Source organism: Nannobrachium achirus, assembly GCF_963921795.1.
Source record: "Nannobrachium achirus genome assembly, chromosome: 14".
NCBI lineage: Eukaryota > Metazoa > Chordata > Actinopteri > Myctophiformes > Myctophidae > Nannobrachium > Nannobrachium achirus.
The window spans coordinates 35,015,194-35,041,012 of NC_137821.1; the positions used below are offsets into that span (position 1 = coordinate 35,015,194).

General features: G+C 42.3%; 1 protein-coding gene across 1 annotated transcript in view; it reads right to left on the reverse strand.

Moving 5' to 3' along the window:
* The window catches only part of LOC308297985 (sodium/calcium exchanger 1-like), a gene marked incomplete at both ends in the record, with an annotated part of 133,755 nt that extends 108,703 nt beyond the window's left edge, over positions 1-25,052 (reverse strand). Inside the window, 7 exons of the mRNA XM_080741549.1 lie at positions 8,328-8,489; positions 9,555-9,794; positions 13,205-13,432; positions 17,438-17,590; positions 19,687-19,826; positions 24,392-24,472; positions 25,031-25,052. Of these exons, the coding sequence (XP_080597675.1) occupies positions 8,328-8,489; positions 9,555-9,794; positions 13,205-13,432; positions 17,438-17,590; positions 19,687-19,826; positions 24,392-24,472; positions 25,031-25,052 (1,026 nt within the window). The remainder of the gene's footprint in view (positions 1-8,327; positions 8,490-9,554; positions 9,795-13,204; positions 13,433-17,437; positions 17,591-19,686; positions 19,827-24,391; positions 24,473-25,030) is intronic.
* Positions 25,053-25,819: the final 767 nt, after the last annotated feature.

Here is a 25,819-nt window from a genome sequence, read left to right on the forward strand (position 1 = left end):
CGAAGTGAGGCACTATGAGTAAATCTGCTATTTTTTAATAGCCAAGTATAATATATGATATTAAAAAAAAAAGATCTGGGGACCTCCTGGACCCCATTTTAAAGACCAATGATTTAACTGACAATGAAAAGAATAGAAAAAAAAAGACTTTGATAGACTTTGATCATTGATAGACTTTTAATTCCAAACGTTTTTGAACCACAAGCATATCAGCGCGCCAGTCAGATAAATGTGCACAAGAGGAAATGCCTTTGTTACAAGATCAATCAATATGCCTATTATACAAGACGGAGTCGTCTGGACTTTGAGAGTTGAAAACCCTGATAATGTCATCATAAAAGTGCCAAGTTGTTCAGTCAACATACAGAGCGGTCTCAAGGGAGTTTGAATTATCTTTGTTGTAGAGAAAAGTCTCTCAACACTGCAGGATTTACGATGGCCATGCAGGGCCGGCGCTCCCTATAGGTGACCTATGCGGCCACCTAGGGCCCCATCTCGAGGGGGGCGCTGTTATGGAAATATTGGAAGTTTGCTTCTTCAAGTTTAGTTGCTGTGGGACAAATGCTATTTACATATGCGTAAGCATCTCTGGCCCTGGCTAGGGGGCCTGACACCTACCTCTTTTGTGCTTACATCCTCAGCATTGAATGAATACTGTATGGAAAAGGCCATGCCACACCTATTGTTTGTTGGCAAGGGGACCTCCTGGGTTTAAGTTTGAGAGAAGGGTATAAAGACACCAACAAATGAGATGAGAGGGACTTCTGGAGGGAGAGTGGAGGGACTGGACTGAGTTAGGGCAGACAAGGCTTGTGATTGTCATATTCTGTATTATGGACTTGTTCTGTTTTGCCTTCTAAATAAAGCTCATCTTCATCTTCACCTGGACAATATATTTCTCCCATAACAGCGCCGAAATGGGAAGAGGTATACTGCAGGATTTACGATGATGGCCCTCAATAATAGACGTTCATATTAGTGTCCAGTACTTCAATTAATGTGGGGAATCCCTCTTGATCCATTTTCCGTTTGATGTTCTCGATGTAACAAGTGTGTTCAGCATCAGCAATTACAATCCCATACAGAGCCTCTGCTGGCAGGGTTGCTGGTGTAGATTTAGTAGGCGGCTTGGCATCAAAAAACATTTTGCCCTCCCAGCAGCAGCATAGCGCTTGCTATGGTTTCAAGAATCAAGAAGCAAGGACCTTTGTTGTTATGTGCTGTTGGGTGTACAGTATGACGCAGCTTCATGCAAAGCAGCAGGGGTGTTGCACCAAATTCTGGGCCCTGGGTACAAGGATTCACTGCGGCCCCCCCATGAGCTCTATCTATTTTGTGCTTTAACTATTGAAAAATAGCAGATATACAAGCTCACAGCTGCGAGCTTCTATGCTATTTTTGAAAAATCGTGAAAATTCTTTACATTTTTCAAATCCTTCTAAGGTTTTTTTTGGGAAAAACCTATGTTTCTATTTAAGTGGTGCTCAAATCTTTTCATGTGAAGGACCCCCAAAATGATATGTATTTGGCCACAGACCCCCATCTCAAAATACTTAATTCCAGGGACCCCCTTGATGCAAAATTTACAAATGAGTTACAAATGTTTGCTTAAAAAATACATATTCAAAGATTTGCACACACTTTTCACGACTTTTCACTCTGTGCCACGCTGTGAGCTTGTATATCTGCTATTTTTCAATAGCTAAAGTATAAAATAATTAAGTTCCCTCCACCGTGGGCCCTAGTAACTCAGTCCCACTCCCCCCCCCCCCCTTGTGGTGCCCCTGAAAAAGCAGGTAGCTGAGTGTTGGAAACACACACCTAATCACAAATGGAAAATCCGCCGGTGACAGGATGCAGGGAATAGATAGATGTGGTGTTAGGTCTGTCTGTCAGCCTGACTTGATCAAAGAAGACATAGCAAAGACACACACAGCTGCCTGGCTGACAACTTGATCTGAAATTTAAGGTCAGGAAAGCTGGGAAGGCACAGGTTCATTCTGGTAAGGCCTGAGCCTATCCTGGCCTACCGTATATATCCGCCCCTGAAGCTATTATGACTCTCAAGAAGTTTTGTTAAGAGTGAAGAGTAGAACCGCTGCTCCTACGCTTGGAAAGGAGCCAGTTAGGAGGTTCGGGCATCTAGTGCGAATGCCTCCCGAGCTTCTCCCTAGGCAGGTCTTCAATCCACGTCCCACTGGAAGGAGACCCCAGATTTAGTGGATAAGGTTGCTCAGAAGAGGGAACACTGAAAATCTTGCGACCCGATTCTGAATAAGTGGTTGAAGATGGATGGATGGATGGATGGATGGATGGATGGACATAACATAATGGGTGACACAATAGTTTCTCTGGCTGCGTCCTCCCTTTGCTCCTGACACACTTTAAATATACAGTATCTTTCAGAATTGTTCAAGCCGTCATCATAACGGTATAGTGAGACACTCATCACTTCATATTTATATTTGTGTCAAACAACATTGTGTTTCAGTATACTGAAGGAGGGGTCTAATTCTCACATATTTAATGGAGATATGTCTATGCATACTGTGCATGCATATGCATGCATGCATGCATAAGGAAAACATATCTAAAACATTTCATTCATTAGTTGTTTACACCCATAGTTAATTTCAATGGTTTGACAGTTTGGTGCACAATCTCGTTGCCAGTTTTCTGGCTGTCAGCTGCTGATGTAAAAGCAGTGGTGGACAAAGTACAGTAAATACTCAAGTAAACACTCAAGTATGCATGCATTGCTGCATTGACATTTAAATCATATATATTTTTTTCTCTACAATCCTTTTTTTTTCAAAATATTTAAAATATAGTGTAAATAACCAGCTTTCAGAGCTTCTAGATCTCTCTTTTTGAAATAGGGTTAACACATTTTCACATTTCCCAATAGTCCCTCCCTAAAAATGTAACGGAGTCAAAAGTAAAACATTTCAAAAATGCAGTGGAGTGAAAGTCATGAGCTTGCCATTTTTTCCCACCACTGTGTATGAGTGAATATTAAGTATAAGTCGCTCATCTCTCTTATCTTTAACAGGCATCAGGGACAACATACAGCAGTAGTCCACAACATGCAGTGGTAGAAAAGGTACTCACATCTTTTACCTAAGTAACGGTATCAACATAATACATAATACATACATAATATTGATGTAGGGCTGAAGTGATTAATGTATGTTTTCTAATAATAATCAAAATACATAAAGTAACTATAAAGTAACTAGTAACTAAAGTTTTCAAATAATTGCAGTGGAGTAAAAGTATAATATCTGCCTCTGAAATGTAGTGGAGTAGAAGCAAAAGTACAGAAAATCAGATATATTCCAGTAAAGTAAAACTACTTTGTTTTTGTACTTAGTTACACTACTGCAACATACAGTAGTGGTCTACAGTATGTGCAAGATCAGCAGGGTCAAGGCTAGACTAATCCAACAGATCGTTCCAAACTCATTATCTTATCTCAATCTACACTGCTCGCTGTTCTGTTGGCTGAAGAAACTGGCCAACTCCTCTGACCTGTTTGCACCCCCCGCGGAGAGCATTAAAAATGAATGATTTTAAATATTAACTCACGGAGCGGCGCTGACTACAAATCCATCTTCAAAGCTTTATTTAACAGGGCGAGTCACCCAGGGACACGACATCATACTCTTAAGGGGTGCATGGGTGCCTCGGCCAAGTTAATGCATGGAACCGCAAAGTGGCTGCAATGTTCCTGGGACCTTTGCCACGTGTAATCACTCATCTATGCCCTCCTTTCCCACCCTCTTCCCTGTCCTACACACATCATCTCGCCACGGAACACCCTTTTATTTACAGTGACAGCAAGAATTGTGGCAGGGACCTTGCCGCAAGGGATAAAGGGTTTACAGGCACGGGCACGCACGCACCCACACACGCACAAGGTCTGTTCGATGATGCTCCGCTCCTCTCCTTCCCCATTAGTGTTGTTACCGTACCAGGAAGGAAAGATGAGAGGAGGAGGCACAAGAGAACATCATATCGTCGTTGTCGGCATGGAAACCTCGTATCTCCAAGTTTTCAAATGTGTACGTTCTTTCGCAAAGTAAAGATCTGCTTCATCATACAAGGCCGTCGCACAAAAGTAATGAAAACAGCAGATCTACAAGCACACAACGCCTCGCACCACGTTGTTTAAATCATTTTTAAAATGATAAATGTAAAATTAAAGGTTTTGGACATACAAGATTTTCACCCGACAACGACAATATTGTTTCTATCGGTTGGAAACCTTGCACTGTATGTAAAAACAAAAGTATCTGTGTTCCAAAGGATCCACTGTAGTTATTGATTAGTCACAGGCTCTTGTTAATACTTTTCATTGGTTCAATACTAAATGGTAAATGATAAAGGGTCTATTTATATAGCACTGTACAATCACACACACATTCACCGATGGCAGAGGAAACCATACAAGGCACCAACCTGCTCATCGGGAGCAATTAGGGGTTCAGTGTCTTGCTCAATGACACTTCGACAGCAACTCTGGGGGAGCCCCGGGATTGAAATGGTTCCCAAGTGGCCACTCTACCTCCTGAGCCACTGCTGCCTAATACTATATATAAATTGGTGGGTGGGTGGTGGTAACAATTCAGACTTAAGAGGTGCACCGTTGCTCCAATCCGCGCCGTACTTGGCACAAACATTGTTCATGGGTCTGCCATGACCATGTCACACTGGGGCCACGTGTTGTCCCCTGGGGGCGATAGGGGGCCCTAAGGAGCCACATGTGCACAGTTGCTCCAATCCACACCAAACTTCACACAAGCACTGCAGCAGACTGACAAGCGAATAGTCACACCAAAAACAGTGTCTAACACTTCAAATAGCCATAACTCGGTGACCATTGTTATGATCAGCGCAATAGAAGACTAGATATAACCCACATATACACTAAAGCCCCTTTTCCACTGCAAGGTGGAACCAGAATTTTCAGGAACCTGAACCTCTTTTTTTGGTTCTGGTTTTGTTTCCATTGCGTACGGCCCGGTTCCAGACAAGGTTCCTGGAACCTTTTTTAGGTCCTGATCCTGAGGTAGAACTACATTTTTGTTCTGGGAACCTATGGGAGGGGCCAGCAGTGCTGCTGGTCTTTTCTTGGGACCTTCCCAGTTAGTTCTGGTTGTATGGAAACGTAAGCAGAACTTTGTCCCGGAACTTCACAAGTTCTTGAAAGTTCCTGATTTCGGAAAGTTCTGGTTCTAGTTCTGGGTTGGCCCTACAGTGGAAATGGGGCTTTAGACACTTTCAATTTTTAAATAGATTATAAAACAGTAGAAATATATGATCTACAAGCTTGCAATGCGTCGCATCGCGACCCTTTAATTTTCTGAAACAAAGTAACTACTGAAATATGGACATACAGTACAAGGTTTCTTCCTGACAGTGTTGTCTAAGCTCATTTGGCACTGTTTGTTTGGTCTTGTGCTAGATGTACTGTAGTGCAGGCATCAGCTGCGTATGAATTATGTATGGCCTGGTTCAAAGTGTCTGCCAAGTACTGGAACATCACCAACTGTCATCACCAACACTGGAGCGCCTCAGGGCTGTGTCCTCAGTCCCCTTTCTTTTACAACCTCTGCACAAATGACTGTACCAGCCCATCACCACATACATCAAATAAACTGATGACTACTGCCATTCCCAGACCGCTCAATGTCTATAAAGCGCCGTTCAAACCGTAACAACGACAATAAATTATGTTGTTTTAAAAAAAATGATACTAGCTGAAGTGGATGGCAGAGTCCACACCACCAACTCTAACGACAGTCGTAAACAATATCGGTTGGATCACTTTCAGAGCGATTTTATGAACGATGATTAGAAACTTTGACAGTCGTTCAAAATGCATCCGAAGGGCATCTGGAATGCAGTGGGTCTCGCTCACAACGTTTGGTTTTTTGGACAGAGATGAGGAGACAGTTATGAATAGCTACTGTATAACCAGTGGTGTAAAGTAACTAAGTACTCAAGTACTGTACTTAAGTACAGTTCTGAGGTATTTGTACTTTACTGGAGTAGGTACAATTTTTAATACTTTTACTTCTACTCCTCTACATCTCAGAGGCAGATATTATACTTTACTCCGCCACTTTAGTTACTAGTTACTTTGTAGATTTAGATTATTGTGTCAAAACATACTTTACCCATGCATTGTGAGCTTGAAGCTTGTAGAAGATTTTTTATAAATGTTATACATTTGAAAACATGTGAATTCTGCATAATAAGTACATTTTCATGCCAATACCTTTGTACTCAAGTACATTTTGAATTCCAGACTTTTACTTCAATCAAGAGTCAAGAGTACTTCTACATTGCACTATTGATACTTACTTTTTACTTAAGTAAAGAAATGTGAGTACTTCTTCCACCACTGGCTATAACGCTAGATCAGTGGTTCTCAAAGTGGATTCCAGGGACTCTTTGGGTTCCTTTAGGGGGGTCTAAATGGACCTATACAAGTCTGTAACTCTGACAGTGTACAAATGGAACCAAACGAACCCTAACGGGTCCGTTTGGTTCTATTTGTACACTGTCAGAGTTAAGGGGAGACCTTGAAATTTGAAAGATTGAGAAACACTGCGCTAGATGGTAATATCCTGACCTATTGCCTGAGCCTCTCAGCACCTTGGAGAGCTCCCTCTCTCCTCACTCGGCTCTCACACAGCTGGACTGCACTGCTCTTTTGTGCCACTGTGTACACAGAATGTATGGTTCATCAGGCTGGATACTCACATAATTATGGTTATAGTTATAGTTATGGTGCTTGGCGTGAATGGCCCTTAAGTCTGTATCAGCCTATCAAAACAAAATTCCTCACTGTACACAATGGTGTACAGATAACTACCGGCAGCTGAACGCGGACAAAAACTAAATAACTGGTCGTTATCAAACACATGCCTCTTTCGACTGAACTGAACCCCTCCATCGAGGGAAAGACATTAGAAGAGATCGACATTTTTTCAATGTCTTGAACTCACTATTACAGGGTTCCCATGGATTTTAACCAATGAATTTCCAAAACCTTTCCAGAATATTTAACCCAATTTCCAGGCCTATATAACAACCATTCAGCACAAATAACGAGTATCTTACTCCTATGAGCAATGCCCAAAGACAGGCAGTGTACAGTAGCAAAAATAAATCATAGAATGGTGATAGAATGAGATTGTAGATCTGTTTTTGTCACGTACATTTAGGCTGCACTGTTTGGCAAAAAAACTACTTACAGTATGTTACATATCGTGTGAGCTGATATAAATGTTTTAAAAAATCAATAGCCAAAAACGAGGCATAGCCAAATATGTTTCCAGGACCTGACAGGACCCTTGATTCCAAAACTTTTCCAGTACTGGAAAAAAAAAGAAAATCTAATTTCAAAATATTTCCAGGAATTTCATGACCGTGGGAACCCTTGATCAATTCCAAAACTTTTCCAGTACTGAAAAAAATAAAAATAAAAATCTAATTTCAAAATATTTCCAGGAATTTCATGACCGTGGGAACCCTGCTATTAGACAATTAAACTCAGTTCAACTCAATTACTTCTCTCCATAAACAATCCCAGCCATTACATGATAAGGCGGCTACATGCTTCCATCCAATGTCACACTGTGACCCTTTTTCTTTTCTGACGGCTTTGTCCCTTTATACACTTCAGCAGGGGTTTTGTCCACTCTGCCGTTGCAGCAACTGTCTGGCAATGTAGTGCACTGGGATTTACGGTATACAGGTGTATTCATGGAGACGTGATGAATTGTCTTTATTTACAGTATAATGCTGAGTTTATATACAGTGCTTCTGTGTTGCACTGGCTGTGAAAAGCAAATCTCCCTCTGGGGGAAGACTAAAGACTAAATCTGTGTGTGTGTGTGTGTGTGTGTGTGTGTGTGTGTGTGTGTGTGTGTGTGCGTGCGTGCGTGCGTGCGTACATGTGCAGTGACAAATAGCACCCTCCCCTCCCGGCAACACTAACCCGAACATGACCTATAGTGTTCCTAGAGGCGCTCGACAAAGCCGTATGCACCGTGGTGGATTCGAACCCCCAGACTCTGCGGGGGTGGGATGCTACTTCACCACTGCGCTGTGCACCCGAGCACCATCTTATTTCATCTTTTATCTATCTGCGAGCTTGCACATCTGCTGTTCCTGAACATCTTTGAAAAATCTTGAAAGAACTACGGGTTTAGAAGGCTTTTGTAGAACGGGTTCATTTGGTCCCATTTGTACACTGTGAGAGTTAATGGAAGCCATTGAAATTTGAAAGTTTGAGAAACACTGGGTTATCTTACCTGGTAGTTGGCCATCTCGATGAGCTGCTCCATGTCTTTATCGGGGTGTCTCTGCTTGAGCTCCTTCAGGTTGCGCGCCATGCCCTTCCTGGCCTCGTCCTCCTCGTCCTTAGCTCCACCCTCCTCCACCATCCCACCGTCCACGTGACAGTTCAGCCCCACCTGAAGTAATACAAGTATATTTACTGGAATACTGGACTTTAGTTATTTTTTCTTTTTTTGCATCTGTACTTTACTATTTGTATTTTTGGGGATACTTTAAAAGACACATTATTGTACTGACTCCACTACATTTCTAAGAGAAAGGTCTATGTATAGTGAAAATATCAGATCTACAAGCTGTGAGCTAGTTGATCTGCTATTTTAACTATTAGGGGGATGTCTACATTTTAAAACGTCAATGATTGATATTAAAAATAAAATGTAATTCATAATTTGCACTTTTGAACAGCACTTTTAAAAAGCGAGTACTCCAGTACGTTAACTCAAAGCCCAAATTCAACTTTCACTCATAGAGGAGCAAAACACTCGTATTTTGTATTTACACTTTGTCTCGAGTTCTGTGGAGTTGAGTAGCCTATTGTTAATAGTAACAATAGTTAACCCATTTAGGCCTGAACACATTATGACGCAATATTTTATGCTTTAACTATTGAAAAATAGCAGATATACAAGCTCACAGCACGGCACCGAGTGCCGCGCTGCGAGCTTGTAGATCTGCTATTTTTGAAAAATCGTGAAAATTAGAATTTTGACCCGATTCTATAAGTGTCTTTTGAATCCTTCTAAGATCTTTTGAAAAACCCAATGTTTCTATGTCAGCAATCTGGCCAGCCATCATCAAAGAAAAGGTCCTTTTCACTTAACTGGAGCTCAGTTAGTCTGTTCTTGAGAGACTACTATGTCAGTGGTTCTCAAACCTTTTCATGTGAAGGACCCCCAAAATGATATGTATTTGGCCACGGACCCCCATCTCAAAATATTTAGTTCCAGGGACCACCCAGAAGCAAAATTTGAGTTACAACCATTCGCTTTGAAAATACATACAGTATATTCAAAGATTTGCACACATTTTCATGACTTTTTCAAAAATAGCAGATCTACAAGCTCGCAGCGCGGCACTCAGTGCCGCGCTGTGAGCTTGTATATCTGCTATTTTTCACCGGTTAAAGCATTCAGTAATTCTAGGCCTAAATGGGTTAAGTGCTGTTGTGCAGCGGTGCCCACCTGCCCGTCCAGCTCCATGATGTCCATCTTGGTGAAGCCCCCGCCCAGGCCCATCCCCCCGGCGCGCCCGTCCAGGCCCCCCGGCATGTCCGAGCCCTCCGTCTCCACGATGATGCCGCGGTGCTTGTCGGCGCGGTAGCGCTTGCGCACGTACTTGTAGAAGAGCAGGCGGCGGTCGGCCACCCACGCCTGCACCACGCACAGCGGGAAGAACATGAAGGTCAACACCGCCTCCCACACCTGAGAGAGAGAGAGAGAGAGAAAGGTGGGGGTTCATTTATTGAGAGAATTCTTTCAGATTTTTATGGACAGTAACACATTTAAAGAGGTGGTGCCATAGTTTTGTACCTTTTCTGGTTTTCATGTGTCTAGGAGGTTGACAGTACTTCAGCTGTCAACCACACCCCCTGGTGTGGTTGTTATGAGCAATTATGCATTCTCTTTTTATTTGGGTTTTTAGCTGGAGGATGCCATGCACCTGCTGGGTCAGACGTGCCGTTCCAAAAACACCCATACTTATTACATCATAGAATCAATCCCTCCCCTAATTACCATTCACCCAACACATGTGGGTGTGGCTAACTTCAGCTGGGTCACCACCCACCATGACAACCACGCATACCAATGAACTGGTGGGTGTGGCCACATAAAAACACCATTTTAACTCTTTCTGTATACTTTTTTGGAAAAATTCTTCCTCCTAGTATAATCATAATAGTAGATAATCATGTTTTATAGAGGGGAAAATCATGACACCCCATCTTTAAACAATGACCTTTTGGATAAAAGCACACAAAAAACAAAGGCTTGTTTTCTAAAACATTAAACACTCTAACAGCAGTGCAACACGGGGGGGGGGGGGGGGGGGTTAGAGAGGGAGCGAGAGGGGGAGAAAGATAGGGTGAGAGAGAGGGAGAGAAAGGGAAAGTGGAGAGATAGAGAGGGGGGACAGAGAGTGAGATAGAGAGGGGAGAGAGAGATGCAGAGAGTGGGAAACAGGGAGAGAGAGAGAGGGTGAGGGAGATAGGGAGAGAGTGAGATAGAGAGGGAAACGTAATTTAATTTAGTCACAGATGAATGAGTCAAGTTGTTTCCAGAGATGTGCCCGTTGAAGCGCTGTGATTCCTTTTATATTTTATTTACTTGAACAGTGTGAAAAAAGAGAAACGGATTGCGTTGACCTCTATCATCATTCCTTTTATCCATGAAGCAGAGGGAGGAGAGAGAGAGAGGGGGGCATTGCTATGCTGACCTTATCTGGCTCTCTCATTTCAACACTCATCCATACATCATTGACAAGAAGCCTCCGGGAACCTAGTGTAAAACCTGACTCATTCCAAACAAAGCCAAACTTTCTGGGGGGCTTTGGCAGGGCTGGACAATGTTTGGCGAGGACTGAACTGTTTTATACTCCATCTTCGCTCTGGGATCTGACCGTTAAGAGTCGCCCACGGCAAAGACCAGGGGTTCTCAAACGTTTTCATGTCAAGGACCCCCAAATTAATATTTGTTGTTGAAAATAGCAGATTTACAAGCTCACAGCGCGTCACATCGCGACGCGTCGTGAGCTTGTACGTCGGCTATTTTCTTGATTCTGATTCCAAACTGAATGTCCTATTTCTTTTTTCTTTTAGCAAAAGCAAAAATATTATTGCATCCAAATGTTATTGCGTCCGCTCTTCCATCTACCCATCCATCCACCAGTGTTAATTCTTTCAGCAAATTTTGATTTAGTCATAGTCTTAGTCTTTTGAATAACACACCATTTAGTCTTAGTCCTGTCTTAGTCCTCTGAAATTGTTTTAGCCTAGTCTAGTCTTATTTGACAAAACATCAAAATATTTTAGTCTTAGTCTTACTCTTTTGGGATTAGTCTTAACACATTCCCCGCCATTTAACAATACCTTCGTACTCTCCCCTGCCTCTGTCTCCATAGACTTCCATGTAATTCATAGTGCACGGATCAGGCACACCCATGCCTAGATAATGCACCACGTGTCTGCACATTGCTCACAGCTTTCAAACAAAAAAATCCGAATGGAAATCCGTTCAGGCATTCATGAGATAGCAGCCATTATGTTTTCCTAAAATGTAAACAAAGATGGCTGCCATGTTTGAAAGATGGGGTTGCTATGGGGGTTAAACATGCAATTTCGCGATTGCTATCATGCCTACTAAAGTTTTTGGGGTCCAAATTTTTTTTTTTTTTTAAACATCTTTGAATTTTTCTTTTTTTTTTTTTTTTCTCGGGATTATCGGGCCTGGCGGGGAAAGACATTGAAATAATCTCGGACTATCGGGCCTGGCATGCAATGAGTTAGGAGCTATAGTCAACTTTTTCATTGTAGGGCCGACACTTTGTTTACATCCTAGTCTATAGACTAGAATGTAAACAAAGTGTCTGACAATGGCCAAAATTATTATTTTATCATTATGTTACGCTTTTTGTGGTCATTTTTTAACGCTTCCAGTGCCAGCCCCTAGAGGGCACCAAAGAATGCCAGGGTTTGTCCCATAGGCGAGCGCATTAGCATCCGGGGACTCACGTTGCAGTGACGCGCGTGCTCACGTTCGTGCACGTCATGGAAAGGTCCCGGATGAAAATGGCTACAGAATAGCTATTAGCATTTTGTCATTTAAAAGATCATTTTTAGGCGATTTCGCCGTAAATAAACCTCGCGCCACATCCCTAAAAACACAATCCACAGATATGGGCCTCCAAAGATGTGGTTTTTCATTGGATTCGGCGGCGATTCGCGGCGCCGTTCGCGGCTAACGGCCGGCATGGCGGCCCCCGGATTTGGAACACTGGATTTAAAATTTAGGCTCAGGCTTCAGAAGGCCTCGGATCATTTTATTCATTTCATTAAAAAAGCCGAACATGTTCGGGATAGGCACACTGGACGTCGTTCCGGAAGCGGCGCTGAACATTTGGTGAACATTGGGGGGCTCAAAAATGTATTTTAAATCATTTTTAATGGAATATATCGTCGGACCATGTAAAATGGCTAGCTGGCTAGCGTAGGACGAGCCAGGACCACCCACGACTCTACAAGCAGCTCAGGTTAAGTCAATTAAAAAAAATAAAATTGTATTGGATTGAAATAAAGCCGAACATGTTCGGGATAGGCACAGAATGAGTTAATAGAAACACATATATGAAGCTTATTTTTTTATGAAATATTTTCAAAACATTATTTTTATTTTAGCATCCGTTTTTCAAGAAAAAGTTGACTATAGCTCCTTTAATCTTTTAGTCTTCGTCTTTTAGGCTAAGTCTTTTGGGCTAAATATAACCACATAACTCTGAATAAGTCATTGTCTTCTACTGCCTGTTACTTGGTCAAACTAAACCATACATAAAAGATGTATTTGGCTTTCATTTTATTGCAGTTACATACCAGTGTTACATTTTTACAGCCATTAGTCTTAGACTTAGATTTAGTCTTAGTCTTTTGAATAACACAAATAATAGTCTTAGTCTTAGTCTTCTGCAATTGTTTTAGTCTAGTCTAGTCTTATCGACAAAATATCAAAATCTTGTAGTCTTTTAGTCTTAGTCTTAGTTGACAAAATTAACACTGCCATCCACCCATTAATCCATCCTTCCATCAGTCCATCCACCCATCAACCCATCCACCCAGTCTCACCTCCACCTCTCCCGGGGAGAACACGCTGAGGATGAGGTAGAGCCAGATGTAGGCGAAGATGCTCCAGGCCGCCGTGACGAAGAACACGCGCAGGTGCTTGATCTTGCGGACCTCTCCGTCGGGCACCACGTACACGCACAGCGCGATGATGACGAACATGTTGAAGGCTGCACTGCCCACGATGGTGCTGGGGCCCAGGGAGCCCGCCTCGAAGTTATGACCACACACCTGCAAGGAGACAGAAGGGCACAACATAAAGCCATTTAGGCCTGAACGCAAATCTGTGTCACGTTAGGTTTGAACCACTTTAACCATTATTTTATGCTTTAGCTATTGAAAAATAGCAGATATAACAAGCTTGTAGATCTGCTGTTTTTGAAAGATCTTGAACATTTGTGCAAGTCTTTGAATATTTTTGACCTGAGTCTATAAATGTCTTCTAAATCAATAGTTCGCAAACCTTTTCATGTCAAGGACTCCCAAAATTACATGTATTTGGCCGCCCAGAAGCAAAAATTTGAGTTAGAAATGTTTGCTTTTAAAAAGATATATTCAAAAGATATCACAACTTCTCAAAAATAGCAGATCTACAATCTTGCAATGCAGCACTCAGTGCCACGCAATAGTTAAAGCATTAAATAATTCAACTTAGTTTTTTTTTTACAACAAGGGTTCATTTTTAGATTGTAATTAGAGAAAAGAAAAGACGAGTGTTAAATGTTTTTCATTTACTGCTTTCTATAATTTTTAGCGATTTTGATTTCATTGAGTGGGGACATGCGTATAAGCCATACTGTGTGTAGTAGACTCCTTGTTTACCTTCCGCTTCCCATTCCCAAGATGCACCGCAATCTTTCATGGGCCCATGTGACATATAGGGGCTAGTAGTGTTACTTTATATAGTAATAAAGACATTGCCGGCTTAGTGTGTCTAAAAATACATATTTAGCCACGTGTACGCATGCCCCATCCCAATTAAATCAAAATCGCTAAAACGATAGAAAACAGTAAACGATTTTTTTCTCATCTTTTCTTTTCTCTGATTACAATCTAAAACATGAACACTTGTTGTTAAGAAAACAAAGTTGTCCATCAAAAATAACAAAATAACAGAAACTAAATTTGACATTTTAGCTGTGAATCACCGGCGGTACTGTGTTTTGATCATGTTAACTGCTCATGGACCCGTCATTGCAGAAGTGCAGGAATATTCGAATAAAACTGTTGGTTTATTTGTGCATGCCAGAAACAATCTAATATTCTGCGAAGTAAACAGGATGTAGATCAGATTAGAGCCGGGCTAATTAAATGAATCCCCTAATCATGTTTGAAAGAAAGTGACTCATGTGACGCAGACTGTTGTCAAGAGTGCAACGGGCATTGGATAGCTGGCGCAAGATGAAAACAGGCTTGAGAAGCACAATGCGAATGACGGTACTGTAGGCTACAATACAAAGATACTACGGTAGTTCATCATCTTGTACTGTAGAATGAACCCTTGTTTCTGTGGCCTTAATTCCATCCTACATGAGAACCAAATAATGTATGGGAACTTTCTTGGTCTTGCAGAGCTGCATACTGTACACAATGAGTGAACGGTCAGGCACGAAAGAGATTGATGACAATGTCGAAACAATATTACTTTTGTTAATTGAATGTGAGTGAATACTGTTTAAGCTGTTTCTATCTACAGTATAGCTGTCCATGTTGGAAGTGCATATAGCCTAATAATTCATTTAGTTTGAAAATACACCATTATACAGTAGAAGCAAACCAACTTCAGTCCGCAACTTTGTGAACCACTGGTATAAAACACCTGCCAGCTCAATTTGTATGGCCTCAACTAACCCGCCTAAATGAAGGAAGAAGTATGCTATGGTGATCGGGGAATGTAATTCCCTCCACACAATGTGAGGATATGATTCAACCAACAGCAATGGCGAACTACTTGAAAGCCTGGACGGAAAACACAGACATGCAGCTGAGCTGATTCTCAACTCTTAAGCTCCCAGAGTCCTTCAGCAGCCACTGGAGAGGAGCGGAGGCTTGAGCACCAGGACCAGGGTTTTTCATCAGCCAGACACCACCTTAGGACAGAGTTTCTCAATCTTTTCACATTTCAAGGTCTCCCCTTAACTCTGACAGTGTACAAATGGAACCAAATGAACCTGTTGGTTCCATTTGTACACTGTCAGAGTTACAGACTAGTATGGGTCAATTTAGGCCCTCTTAAAGGAACCCACAGAGTCCCTGGAATCCAATTTAAGAAGCACAGCCTTAGGGAAGTGCTTCTCAAACTTTTTCCAAGTCAAGGACCCCTAAATGTATTTGACCGCTGGCACACATCTGAAAATGTATTTGGGAGTCCCTGGCACACCCCCACATGATTTTGGGGGTCCCCAGATGACAGTAAAATGACAATTTAAGAGCCTTTAAAGGTCCATGAAACACAAAATCACTTTTTCTATAAATATATATTATATCAATGAGTCACTTGTGATAGGGAGCAGTGATATGGTTCAATTTGCCCATAGGCTTGGGGATTCAGAGCTTTCTGCTGTCTCTGTAGCTATTTCTGTGTACTTCCACTTTCTAGGTCAAAAAGAAATCTTTGGCGCCACTCATTAAATATTAGCTATCACTGTTCTATGGTGTAATGTGACGTAGGCATATCTAATTAATATTAACGTTTGTTTTACACATAGCCCTAGAATGGAGAGTTGCGTCACTCCCGTTCACTTCATGGGGCCAGGTCTTCTACGCACACATCTATTGGCGTATAGTGACAAACGGCCAACCGGAAGTTTACAAAATGCATTGAAGTCTATGAGGTGTAAAGTGACAATGAACCACGTGACCAGCGCTGTTTCTGACCCCGCGGTGACACCACTCTCTGATTATACTGCTCTGGTTTTACAGAGTCGTATCAAGGGGGGGCGTGGTTTCACTGTATGCTTGTTTCAGCCAGAGAGAAGAGCAGGCGCTGTCAACAGACAGTTACACTGTGTGGTGCCTGAGTTATTTTCTGTGTAGTGTAGCCTGTGTGTGTGTGCGTGCGTGCGTGCGTGTCGTGACAGTGCACGCACACACACAACGTCCACACACGAAAACTAGCAGATCTACAAGCTCACAACGCGTCGCGAAAGCGACGCGTTGTGAGCTTGTATATCGGCTATGTATGTAGCCTAGCTAATAGCCGTAGAGCCGAAACCAACGTGTTTACATGAGAAGCTGCTGCTGCAACGGCTGTTAGCTAGGCTACATAGCTACATAGCAGATATACAAGCTCACAACGCGTCGCGAAAGCGACGCCCCGCGACGCGTTGTGAGCTTGTAGATCTGCTAGTTTTCGTGTGTGTGGACGTTGTGTGTGCGCGCGCGCACTGTCACGACACACACACACACACACACACACACACACACACACACACACACACTACACAGCAAATAGCAGCGCTAGCGATAGCAGCGCTAGCCTAGCGTCCATTCTTCACTGGTTCCGTGGTCCAAAGCTGGAGAAAGTGTGTCCATGGATAAAAGCTCAGACCGCTTGTTTGTAAAATACCTGCACATTTTAATTGGTTACAGAACATGGAGTTGCCGAATCTTTATACTTTTTACACCTCCAATGGCTGGTTTTAAAAAATGTTTCCGAAATGGAAAAGCAACAAGTGCCCACTGCTGACAGCTTCGGTCTGTCTCTCTCTGACAGAAGACGCATTACTCCGCCCCCTCCCCCCACAACGGCAGATAACCACGCCTACATTTTAGAAATCTTTTCATGTTCTGAAATCCCATAAAACAAATTAGAGGCGGGGTTTCTTATCCCTTTAAGACCTGCATAAAAAGTAATCAACCAAAATGTACCATAAAAACTTGTCAAACATTGGGCAAATTGTCAAATAATATTAAGAAGAAGGTAAAAAGAGGAAAATAGCTGATCTAAGCTCACAATTTATAGATCTGCTATTTTCACGATATTTATCTGTGGAACCGAGTCGAACTATATGAAAGCCTCAACTCCAATTCCAAGTGCTTGTCAGGGTAGTGGGTGTCCCCAGTTCAAATATGATTACTTTGGGGTGTCCACAGTTCAAATATGATTACTTTGGCGGATCACAGCCTGAAAGGGTTGAGAACCACTGCTGTAGAGTACACAGTGCAATCCCCAGTGTTGATATAATAAATACGGTGTAGAGTTTATTTACTGCTGTGCTGTGGTGTCTCTTATACCTCAATAACTGACAGCAGTATCTCGGGCGCGCTGGAGCCCAGAGCCATGAGCGTGAGATTAGACACCGTCTCGTTCCAGATCCGCACCGTGGCCGTGGTGGTTTCCCCGTTCGGCTTCTTAATGGTTATCTCCTTCTCCTGCGAGGTTATCACCTGGTGCCGAGAGAAAGAGGAAAAACACACACATACAATAAAATGTAGTGTAATCACTGTTTGGCCAGATGGCAAGATCAATAGAGCGTGGAACTGGAGAGGGGTGGGGAGAGGAAGAGAAGAGAAGAGAAGAGAAGAGAAGAGAAGAGAAGAGAAGAGAAAGAGAAGAGAAGAGAAGCATGTAAGGAGAAAAAGAACTCCATTGCACGACACATGGCGCTCACAGAAATGATCTACAAGCTCACAACGCACTGTGTCCGTGCTATTTTCTGTACGTGACAACATCATGAAGTACAAAATGGGCTTGAGGCAACAAATAAATGTAACCAATGTAAACCATGCTGTCACAGATTACTGTACTTACTTACTGGGAGGCGAATAATATGACGCAAAGGAAGGAGATGAAGATGAATAATAATACACATATTTACATAAAATAAAAAAAGAAGTGAATAGAGCATTTATTGACCTCGACACAAGTCTGACTACATCTTATTAAGTGTAGTGCCATACTCTGCAAGCAGCATACAAGTGCAGACTGAAAGTGTTTATTATATTAAATCCGGGCTGAGGAAGAACATCTTCCAAGCAAAGCGTAGTCAAGGGGAAAATAAGAGTTTGGCAACAAAAGTACGAGTATTGAGTCAACTAGGGATGGATCCGCGAGGGGAGCACAGATGCTCACAGAAAGGAAGACTTTCATATGATCCCATTTGAACTGCCTCTACTACTTATTCTAGCGGTGCTGCTGTGCCTATGACTCAGACGAACATTTCAGGATCAGTGAAAGTTGGTCTCACTCTCAAGGTTATTATAGTTTGGAATTTTTCCTTCGTTTAAATTATTTATTTTGTTTTGGATTCATGTTTTCAGTTTTGGTTTAGTTTTGATTCTTTTTTAAAGCAGGTTTGCTAGTGTAGTTTAGTTTCTATTTAGGTAGTCAGTGGCAAGATCCAGAAAGCTATTTTAATAGCTGATCCGACACTGTGAGCCTTGTAGGTCTGTCATTTTATCATATTTTTTTATGAGAGATATTGGATACTGACCAAGTCTAAGACTATGGATATGTTCTCTATGTTTTAGATACTATTTGTTCATTTTGTACAATAATACCCAATAATACTCAATAATGCTGTCTTAGTTTTTCTCAACTATGATAGGTGGTGGGGGGGGGGGATCATGTCAAAATTCATGTTTTCCATAAAGTTGCAGGATATAAAAGTTCTTGTGAGGCTTGGGCATACATATGATGAAATTTCGAGGCAACAGCACTAAGCACTAAGAACCACTTGTTGTTACTGTCTGTAGCTACAAGCAGGTCAGGATGCGTGGGAGATAAACATGGGAGAGAAACATTTTACATAGCGAAGATAGACAACCTACAAGCTCACAACACGTCACATTGTGATGCGTTGTGAACTTGCATATCAGCTATTTTCACTACTTTTATGTGACACTCTTGTGTGATGAAGTACTGTAGGGCCTCCATTTTACAAAAGAAACATAGAAAGATATGAATCAACGATGACGAATAGAAGAGGGTTGAAATATTTTACAGATATTTACAATATTCATAAAGTGTAAAATGCTGAAGAATTATCAGCAGAATTGAAATGTGCATTCACTGTTTACCTGGACACAAGGTTAATGATATTAGCCCTTACTTGTAATGTTCATCAGACTTATAAGAAAATTAGCATTCCATTGAGCCAAACGCAAGCAATTTCCCTCTTAAACCCATAACATTACAGCCAAATTAAAATTGCTTAGGCTGCATTTGCACCCATTTGCATCTATTTGCAAAATTCACAATAACTCAAAATCTTTAACACTACAGGGCATATCATGTAGTCATCATTGCATATTGATGAGTAAAAGTAGATGAGGAGAAAATGAAGAACATGTATTTGATGGGGGCACAGTTTAAATACATTTAAGAAAATAAAAAAGATAGCCAAATGGAACTATTTGGCTGTATTTTTTACAATATGGCGTGTGCTGGTGGAGGTGTGTGTGCGTGCGTGCGTGCGTGCGTGCGTGCGTGCGTGCGTGCGTGCGTGCGTGCGTGTGTGCGTTCGTGAGCATGTGTAACATACCTCTATAGAAGACATGAAGCGGTCAGCTATAATGCTCATGCCCAGAAACATGTAGATGAGGGCTACAAAGTAAACGATGGCCCGCGCCACTTTGTCCCCCACAGAGGGGTTTTGGGGGTTCCACACGGGCAGTACCACTCCTGGAATTAGAGAGGGGGGGGGGGGGGGGGGGCGACAAGTGAACAAGAAGTCAAGTTATTCCAGTGAGCACATTTGTCTATGAAACAAATCATACCAGAATCTGTCACCTAAGATGACAATAGAAGATTGTGTATAAGGGCATACTGAAAATGCCTAATAAATATTGAAGGTCATCTGAGGCATCCTATTTCATGGAGTCTCGTATAATGAACAAGTGTAACCTTTCAAATGCGACGCGTCGAGCTGAAAATCAAGTCGTTTTCACAGAGCGCATCGCGCCTGTTTTGTGATTGCCTTTAAATTAGCACCTTGTCAGAGGAGCCGTGAGGGGGCGGCGGGCGGCTCGGCTTAAGTGTGTGTTGATTACACACACCTTAACTAGATGTCACGCAGAGCGCATTCGTTCTTATTGGCTCGCATGTCAACACATCGACTCGACGCAAGCCTTCAGAGCCAGCCGAGTCCTTCAATCCCCCACGGAGAGAGAGAGAGAGATGTGACTCACCCAGCTCATCATACGAGACTTGATGTGTGCAGGGACATGCTGGGCCCCTGATTCAGCCCGGGAAAAAGAGTTGGAGAGGCCCTCATTGCGTGCTATAGAGAGAGAGAGATCTCTCTATATAGCGCTGCTGCTACTCAAAGATTTGCCATTTCAGATCACAACAAGTGACAAGCCAGTGGGTGGCTTGTCACATGAGTTATATTTCGTCATTGTCGGGTGGAAACCTTGTCCAAAACCATTTTAAAAATGATTTAAACAGCCGATCTACAAGCACACAACGCCTCGCGGTGCGAGGCGTTGTGTGCTTGTAGATCTGCTGTTTTCACTACTTTTGTGCGACAGCCTTGTATGATGAAGCAGAGCTTTGCTTTGCGAAAAAATGTACAAATTTGAAACTTGGAGATACAAGGTTTTCTGCCCCACAGTGACGATTTACTTTGTTGGCCGCCCAGCCCCCAAAATGGAACGAAGACATTTTTTTTCCTAATGGCCGGCCTGAACCGGCCAGGAATGAACCGGCCGTTCGGGAGTTGTCCCGCTTTTTCCAATGGCCAGCACGTCCCTGGATGTGTGGATTCTGTTCTCTCTAATGTCGTTCCTTTCTTCATAACAGCCATGACAGCCTTCTGCCAATGACGCTGAGAAGCTTTAAGTCCACTGCATTACTTTAATAAACGTCGCCGTCTCTTCGGAGAGAGGGAATGGATGGGTTCAGGCGAGCGCTGTGGTTTTGTGCGTCCTGTCAGGTTTGCTCAGTAGAAACGTATATGATGTATAATGATTAAAGTAACGGCAGGAGAATACCGTCTGTGCCGTACAAAGAAGAGGTCCCTTCCTAAGAAGAATCTGAGGGAAGCACTGTTTAAAGCAGTGGTTTTCAACCAGGGGTCTGGGGACCACCAGTGGTCCTTGAGGAAGTTCCCGGTGGTCCCCAGCTAAATGATGGAGAGTAGATGGTAACCAAATGGACCCTTATAGATACCCTTACGCGTCCATTTGGTTTCATTTTACACTCTAAAATAACGGGCCTTGACATGAAAAAGGTTGAAAACCACTAGTTTAAAGGAGCACTTCACCCATTTTCAACCTATCTTCCTATATTTGGTCTTCGCTAATGCTCATCATAATAATGGCACCATTCTGTCAACTCAGTCTGATCGACAAGCTCACAAGATTCGCTGCTATGTAGATCTGCTGCGCATAATTTTAAGTTCAAGTTAAAGTGGTTAAGTGTGTCTGTGGGTTACATAAATATTGAGCAAATAACAATTATCAACAAGAGCTGGTGACTAAAATATTAATGAGGTGGTGCCATAGTTTTGCACTTTTTCGGTTTTGTATGTCTATAGAGTTAACATTACTCTAATACTGCGGTTCTCAAACTATGGGTCCCGACCCAAAATGGGGTTGCGGGGAGGTGCCATTGGGGTCGCCAAATGGCTACCAAAAAAATAAGCAATATCTACAGGATTTGTGTAATTTGTCATTTAAATGAATGCCATACTTGGTCATGCTACTATGTCCCGCAAAAATAGCAAATATAGCCAATCTTTTTATTATTTAAGTGAAAGGGAAAGTGGTTAAGTGTGTCTGTGTGTTTTATAAATATTGAACCAATGAAAAGTATTAACCAGAGCTTGTGAATATACAGTATAATAACTACATTGGATCCAATGGAACAATGGTTATTTTTTCCATTTCCTGAAAGTAACATAGGAGGTTTCTGCCCAACGGAGACACATTGCTCATTAGATCGGGTGACTTTTCAGAGATAAAATTGTTTCCTCCAGTCATGCTGTGTTCTCTATTATAGCAATCACACACTCATTAATATATCTGTGGAGCGTTAATTTAAACTGAATCTTACATTTACATAACACTTAATCAACATGAGTTAATTTCACTGATTATCAACAGCAATTTCCCACTTAAGCGCTATGTTGTCACTGTTGGGGGGAAAACTTGTACAGTAAGCCTATGTCCAAAACTCCAATGGATCCAATTCAGTTAAAGATGAGGTGCCGTGGATTTTTATACAACATAATCATCAGGTATTATGATTTTACTTGGAGAAATATTTTTTTCAAAATGTGTACAGAAAGTACACATTAAAATTATGTTTTATGAATTTATGTGACCCAGCTGAAGTTAGCCACACCCACAGTGTTGGGTGTATGGTAAAAGGGGAGGGGCTGAGTTTATGATGTCATTAACTCAGTGTCTCAAGATCTACATTTTTGGAAATGTTTCATGGCCAAAAAACAGGGACGTTTTTTGTTCCGTACCCCAGTTTAGATCTAGCCTCGTAAACCGCCCACTTACAGAAAACATTCTCATTTTGGATTACAGAAGTTGGTCGTTTACTAGGCTAGTTTAGATCGGGAAAAGGTTGAGAACCACTGGTCTAGAATGTGTCTTCTTAGCGTTCATCACCACTGCAGGTTTAACTGGCCACGTTCGCGTCGTTACTGCTACTGCTTCCGCATGTGATCACATGACAAGAAATGCCGTGAGGTGCTGCGCTCGCGCATGCCTGATAATCTCAATGAAATCCTAGAGTGCGTGATGCCCCATTATTTAAAAACTCTTGTAGTGTGTGTGCAAGAGAATCTCTCATACAATAATCTTTGTATGAGAGATTATCCTGTAGTGTGTGATGACAGATTTTCCAAATCTGATTTTCCAAATCCTGTAATCTATCTGAGCCCAGCTTAAAGCTTGTAGCTGTGATACATGTGGAGGATGACATCTATTAAAACCAGTTGTTCTCAAAGTGGGATCCGTGGACCCCCATGCAGGGGTCCTCGGGTGATGTGATGTTAGTTAATATAGCATCAAATCATTTTAACCACTTTATCCATATTTTAGCTGGCTATTCAAAAACAGCTGCTATTTATCTTATCTGTGGAACCCAGTCAAACTAAATGTAATGTAGGACTCAAGGTGGGGGTCCCCAGTTAAAATATTTTTGAACATTTTAGAATCTTGAAAGTGTTTGAAAAATGTTTAATAATTTTTAATTTTTTAACACAAATATTCTCTTCTGGGTGTCCACGGCACAAAACATTTTCAGAAGGGGGTCCGCAGCCAAATACATATCAATGTGGGGGTCCTTGACATGAATATGTTTGAGAACAACCGTATTAAAACTGTCTGACACTGAAAACTGTTTTTGACAAGGTGCTAGCGGGGGGTTCTACCCAGTGCACCAGCCTCTGCCTCCTGCGCCCGCGATCCATATCAAAGTGATGCTCACAGCGGGGGCCTTGGCTGTATCAGAGTCCAAGGTGAAGAGCTATCACCTCAAATTTTAGGTGATAAGCTATCACCTAAAAATGTGGAGGCCATCATAATCACAGACTCACAGTGAAATCCTATCACCGCGCCTCTGTGCCTCTAAAACCAGGGGGCACACTGATTGGTCTAGATCAGGGGTCGGCAACCCAAAATGTTGAAAGAGCCATATTGGACCAAAAAAACTAAAAGTAAAAACTAATCTGTCTGGAGCCGCAAAAAGTTAAAAGCCTTATATAAGCCTTATAATGAAGGCAACACATGCTATAAGTGTCTATATTAGCTATATTAGCCTTCTATCAAAATGACTAAGTAGGCTACAAATACATAATGAGCATTCATGATTAAATGTTTATTTTCCCTGCAGCGCATCCTGGAGAGAATGTTGAAATGTAATATTTATTCTACACATTTTTACAGCATTGGAAAACGTTAAGAATAAAAATATATTTTCCCCCCCTTACTTTTTCCATTTACCATTTTAAAATTTTCATAATTTTTTTAAAAAGCTCCAGGGAGCCACTAGGGCGGCGCTAAAGAGCCTCGGGCTCTAGAGCCTCGGGTTGCTGACCCCCGGTCTAGATTGACCAATCAGTGAACGGGGTGATGGGGAGATGTCTGAAAGTAAAAACAGAGGAGAGATGTCTAGGTCCGCTGTGATGGCTCTTCACCGTGGCGAATGACGTAATGTTGTAGTTTTCTGACTTTAAAAGACTACACCGTGGTGTTAGCTTATCACCGCTATTATACCCCCATGACACCCACCTTCCTGACAGGGGTCCCCACTGGCCGTGCAGTTCTTCTTCTCAAGCTCCCCCGACGCGCCCGACGCGCCCGCTTGCACCGCTCCGGGGAAGGACAGGAACACCAGCGAGGAGAGGAGGAGGAGGAAGACGAAGGGGGTGGAGGAGGAGGTGGAGGAGGGACGGCGGCGGTGGGCGAGGAGGAGCGGAGGCTCTGCCATGGCTGCCAGAGGTCCGTGCGGCGATCTGGAGAAAAAAAACCCGTCTACGACTGGACTCTGTTATGGCCGACTGGGTCAGGTCACGTCAACACGGCCCGGGATTCACCTGGTAGAGAGAGAGAGAGAGAAAGAAGAGAGAGAAATGTATTATAAAAACAGTTTTCCTCTGTGTTTTCTGTATCATAGCCCACTCGAAAGCTTTTGCGGCCCATTTGCAATGTCCTCAACTTCAGGGGTTAACCCCAGTGTCAACTCCTAAAGCTACAGTACAGTATGTCTTCCATTGCTTGCTAGAGCTGTGTGGCTGTGTTTCAGCATCCCTAACTTTGTTTTGGCATCTCCAGCACCCGCCAGCAACATACTGTATTTGCAAACAGAAGTTACAAACATTGCTTAATTATAAATAGACAGGGACAAACAGACAGCTTGCATTACATCACTTTCACACTCCAAACTGCCCATGTTCTCGTGTTCATTTGCCTTGCATAGCAACTGGTGACATTAAGAATGCTCTTTCTGTAAAACTCCTCACTATCTAGTCAATGCCGGTACTGTAGACTGCTGACTATATGGCTGGCAAGGTAGTTGGGCTGTTGGTGTAATATACTAATTTATTACAAGGCTTGGTTGAATGCTTGATTCTGATTGGGCGTTATGTGTGTGTTGTGTGTTATTTCTGGATCATGACCGATGAGCTCTATAACAGACCTCTGTCTAATCAATGACACGGAGCACCTGCTGCGAGCTGCTTGATTTTGTGCAGTATCCAACATGACAGCCGTGTAAACAAACACGCAATGTAATTTACAACTAAACATTTCTCTCAACAATGTTTCTGAAAACATTTGAAGCGAGAAATAGACAATGCAGTAACCGGAAACCGATTCTCTTTGATCAACACTTCCTTGTTTTCCGAGGCGACCGTGTCCGCCCAAGTGCAACACTTATGGAATACTTTCATTACTGTAACAAGGAAGTACTTTGTTTTGTTGTTACTTTTGGGTCATTTTATTAATTAATGTATTAAGTAGCTGTGTAAGCGGGATAATTGACACCCAGGGGGCACCTCTCGCCTAATCACCCCGTTGGGTTTTATTTTTCAACATCCCTTGCATAATGTGTTAAAGGCACAAAGATCAACGAGCACACTACTTGTGTTTATTGTCTGGTGATGCAAACCTCCTTGACATCCTCATGATAAATGAAACAGACCTGGGGTGACAGGGCTT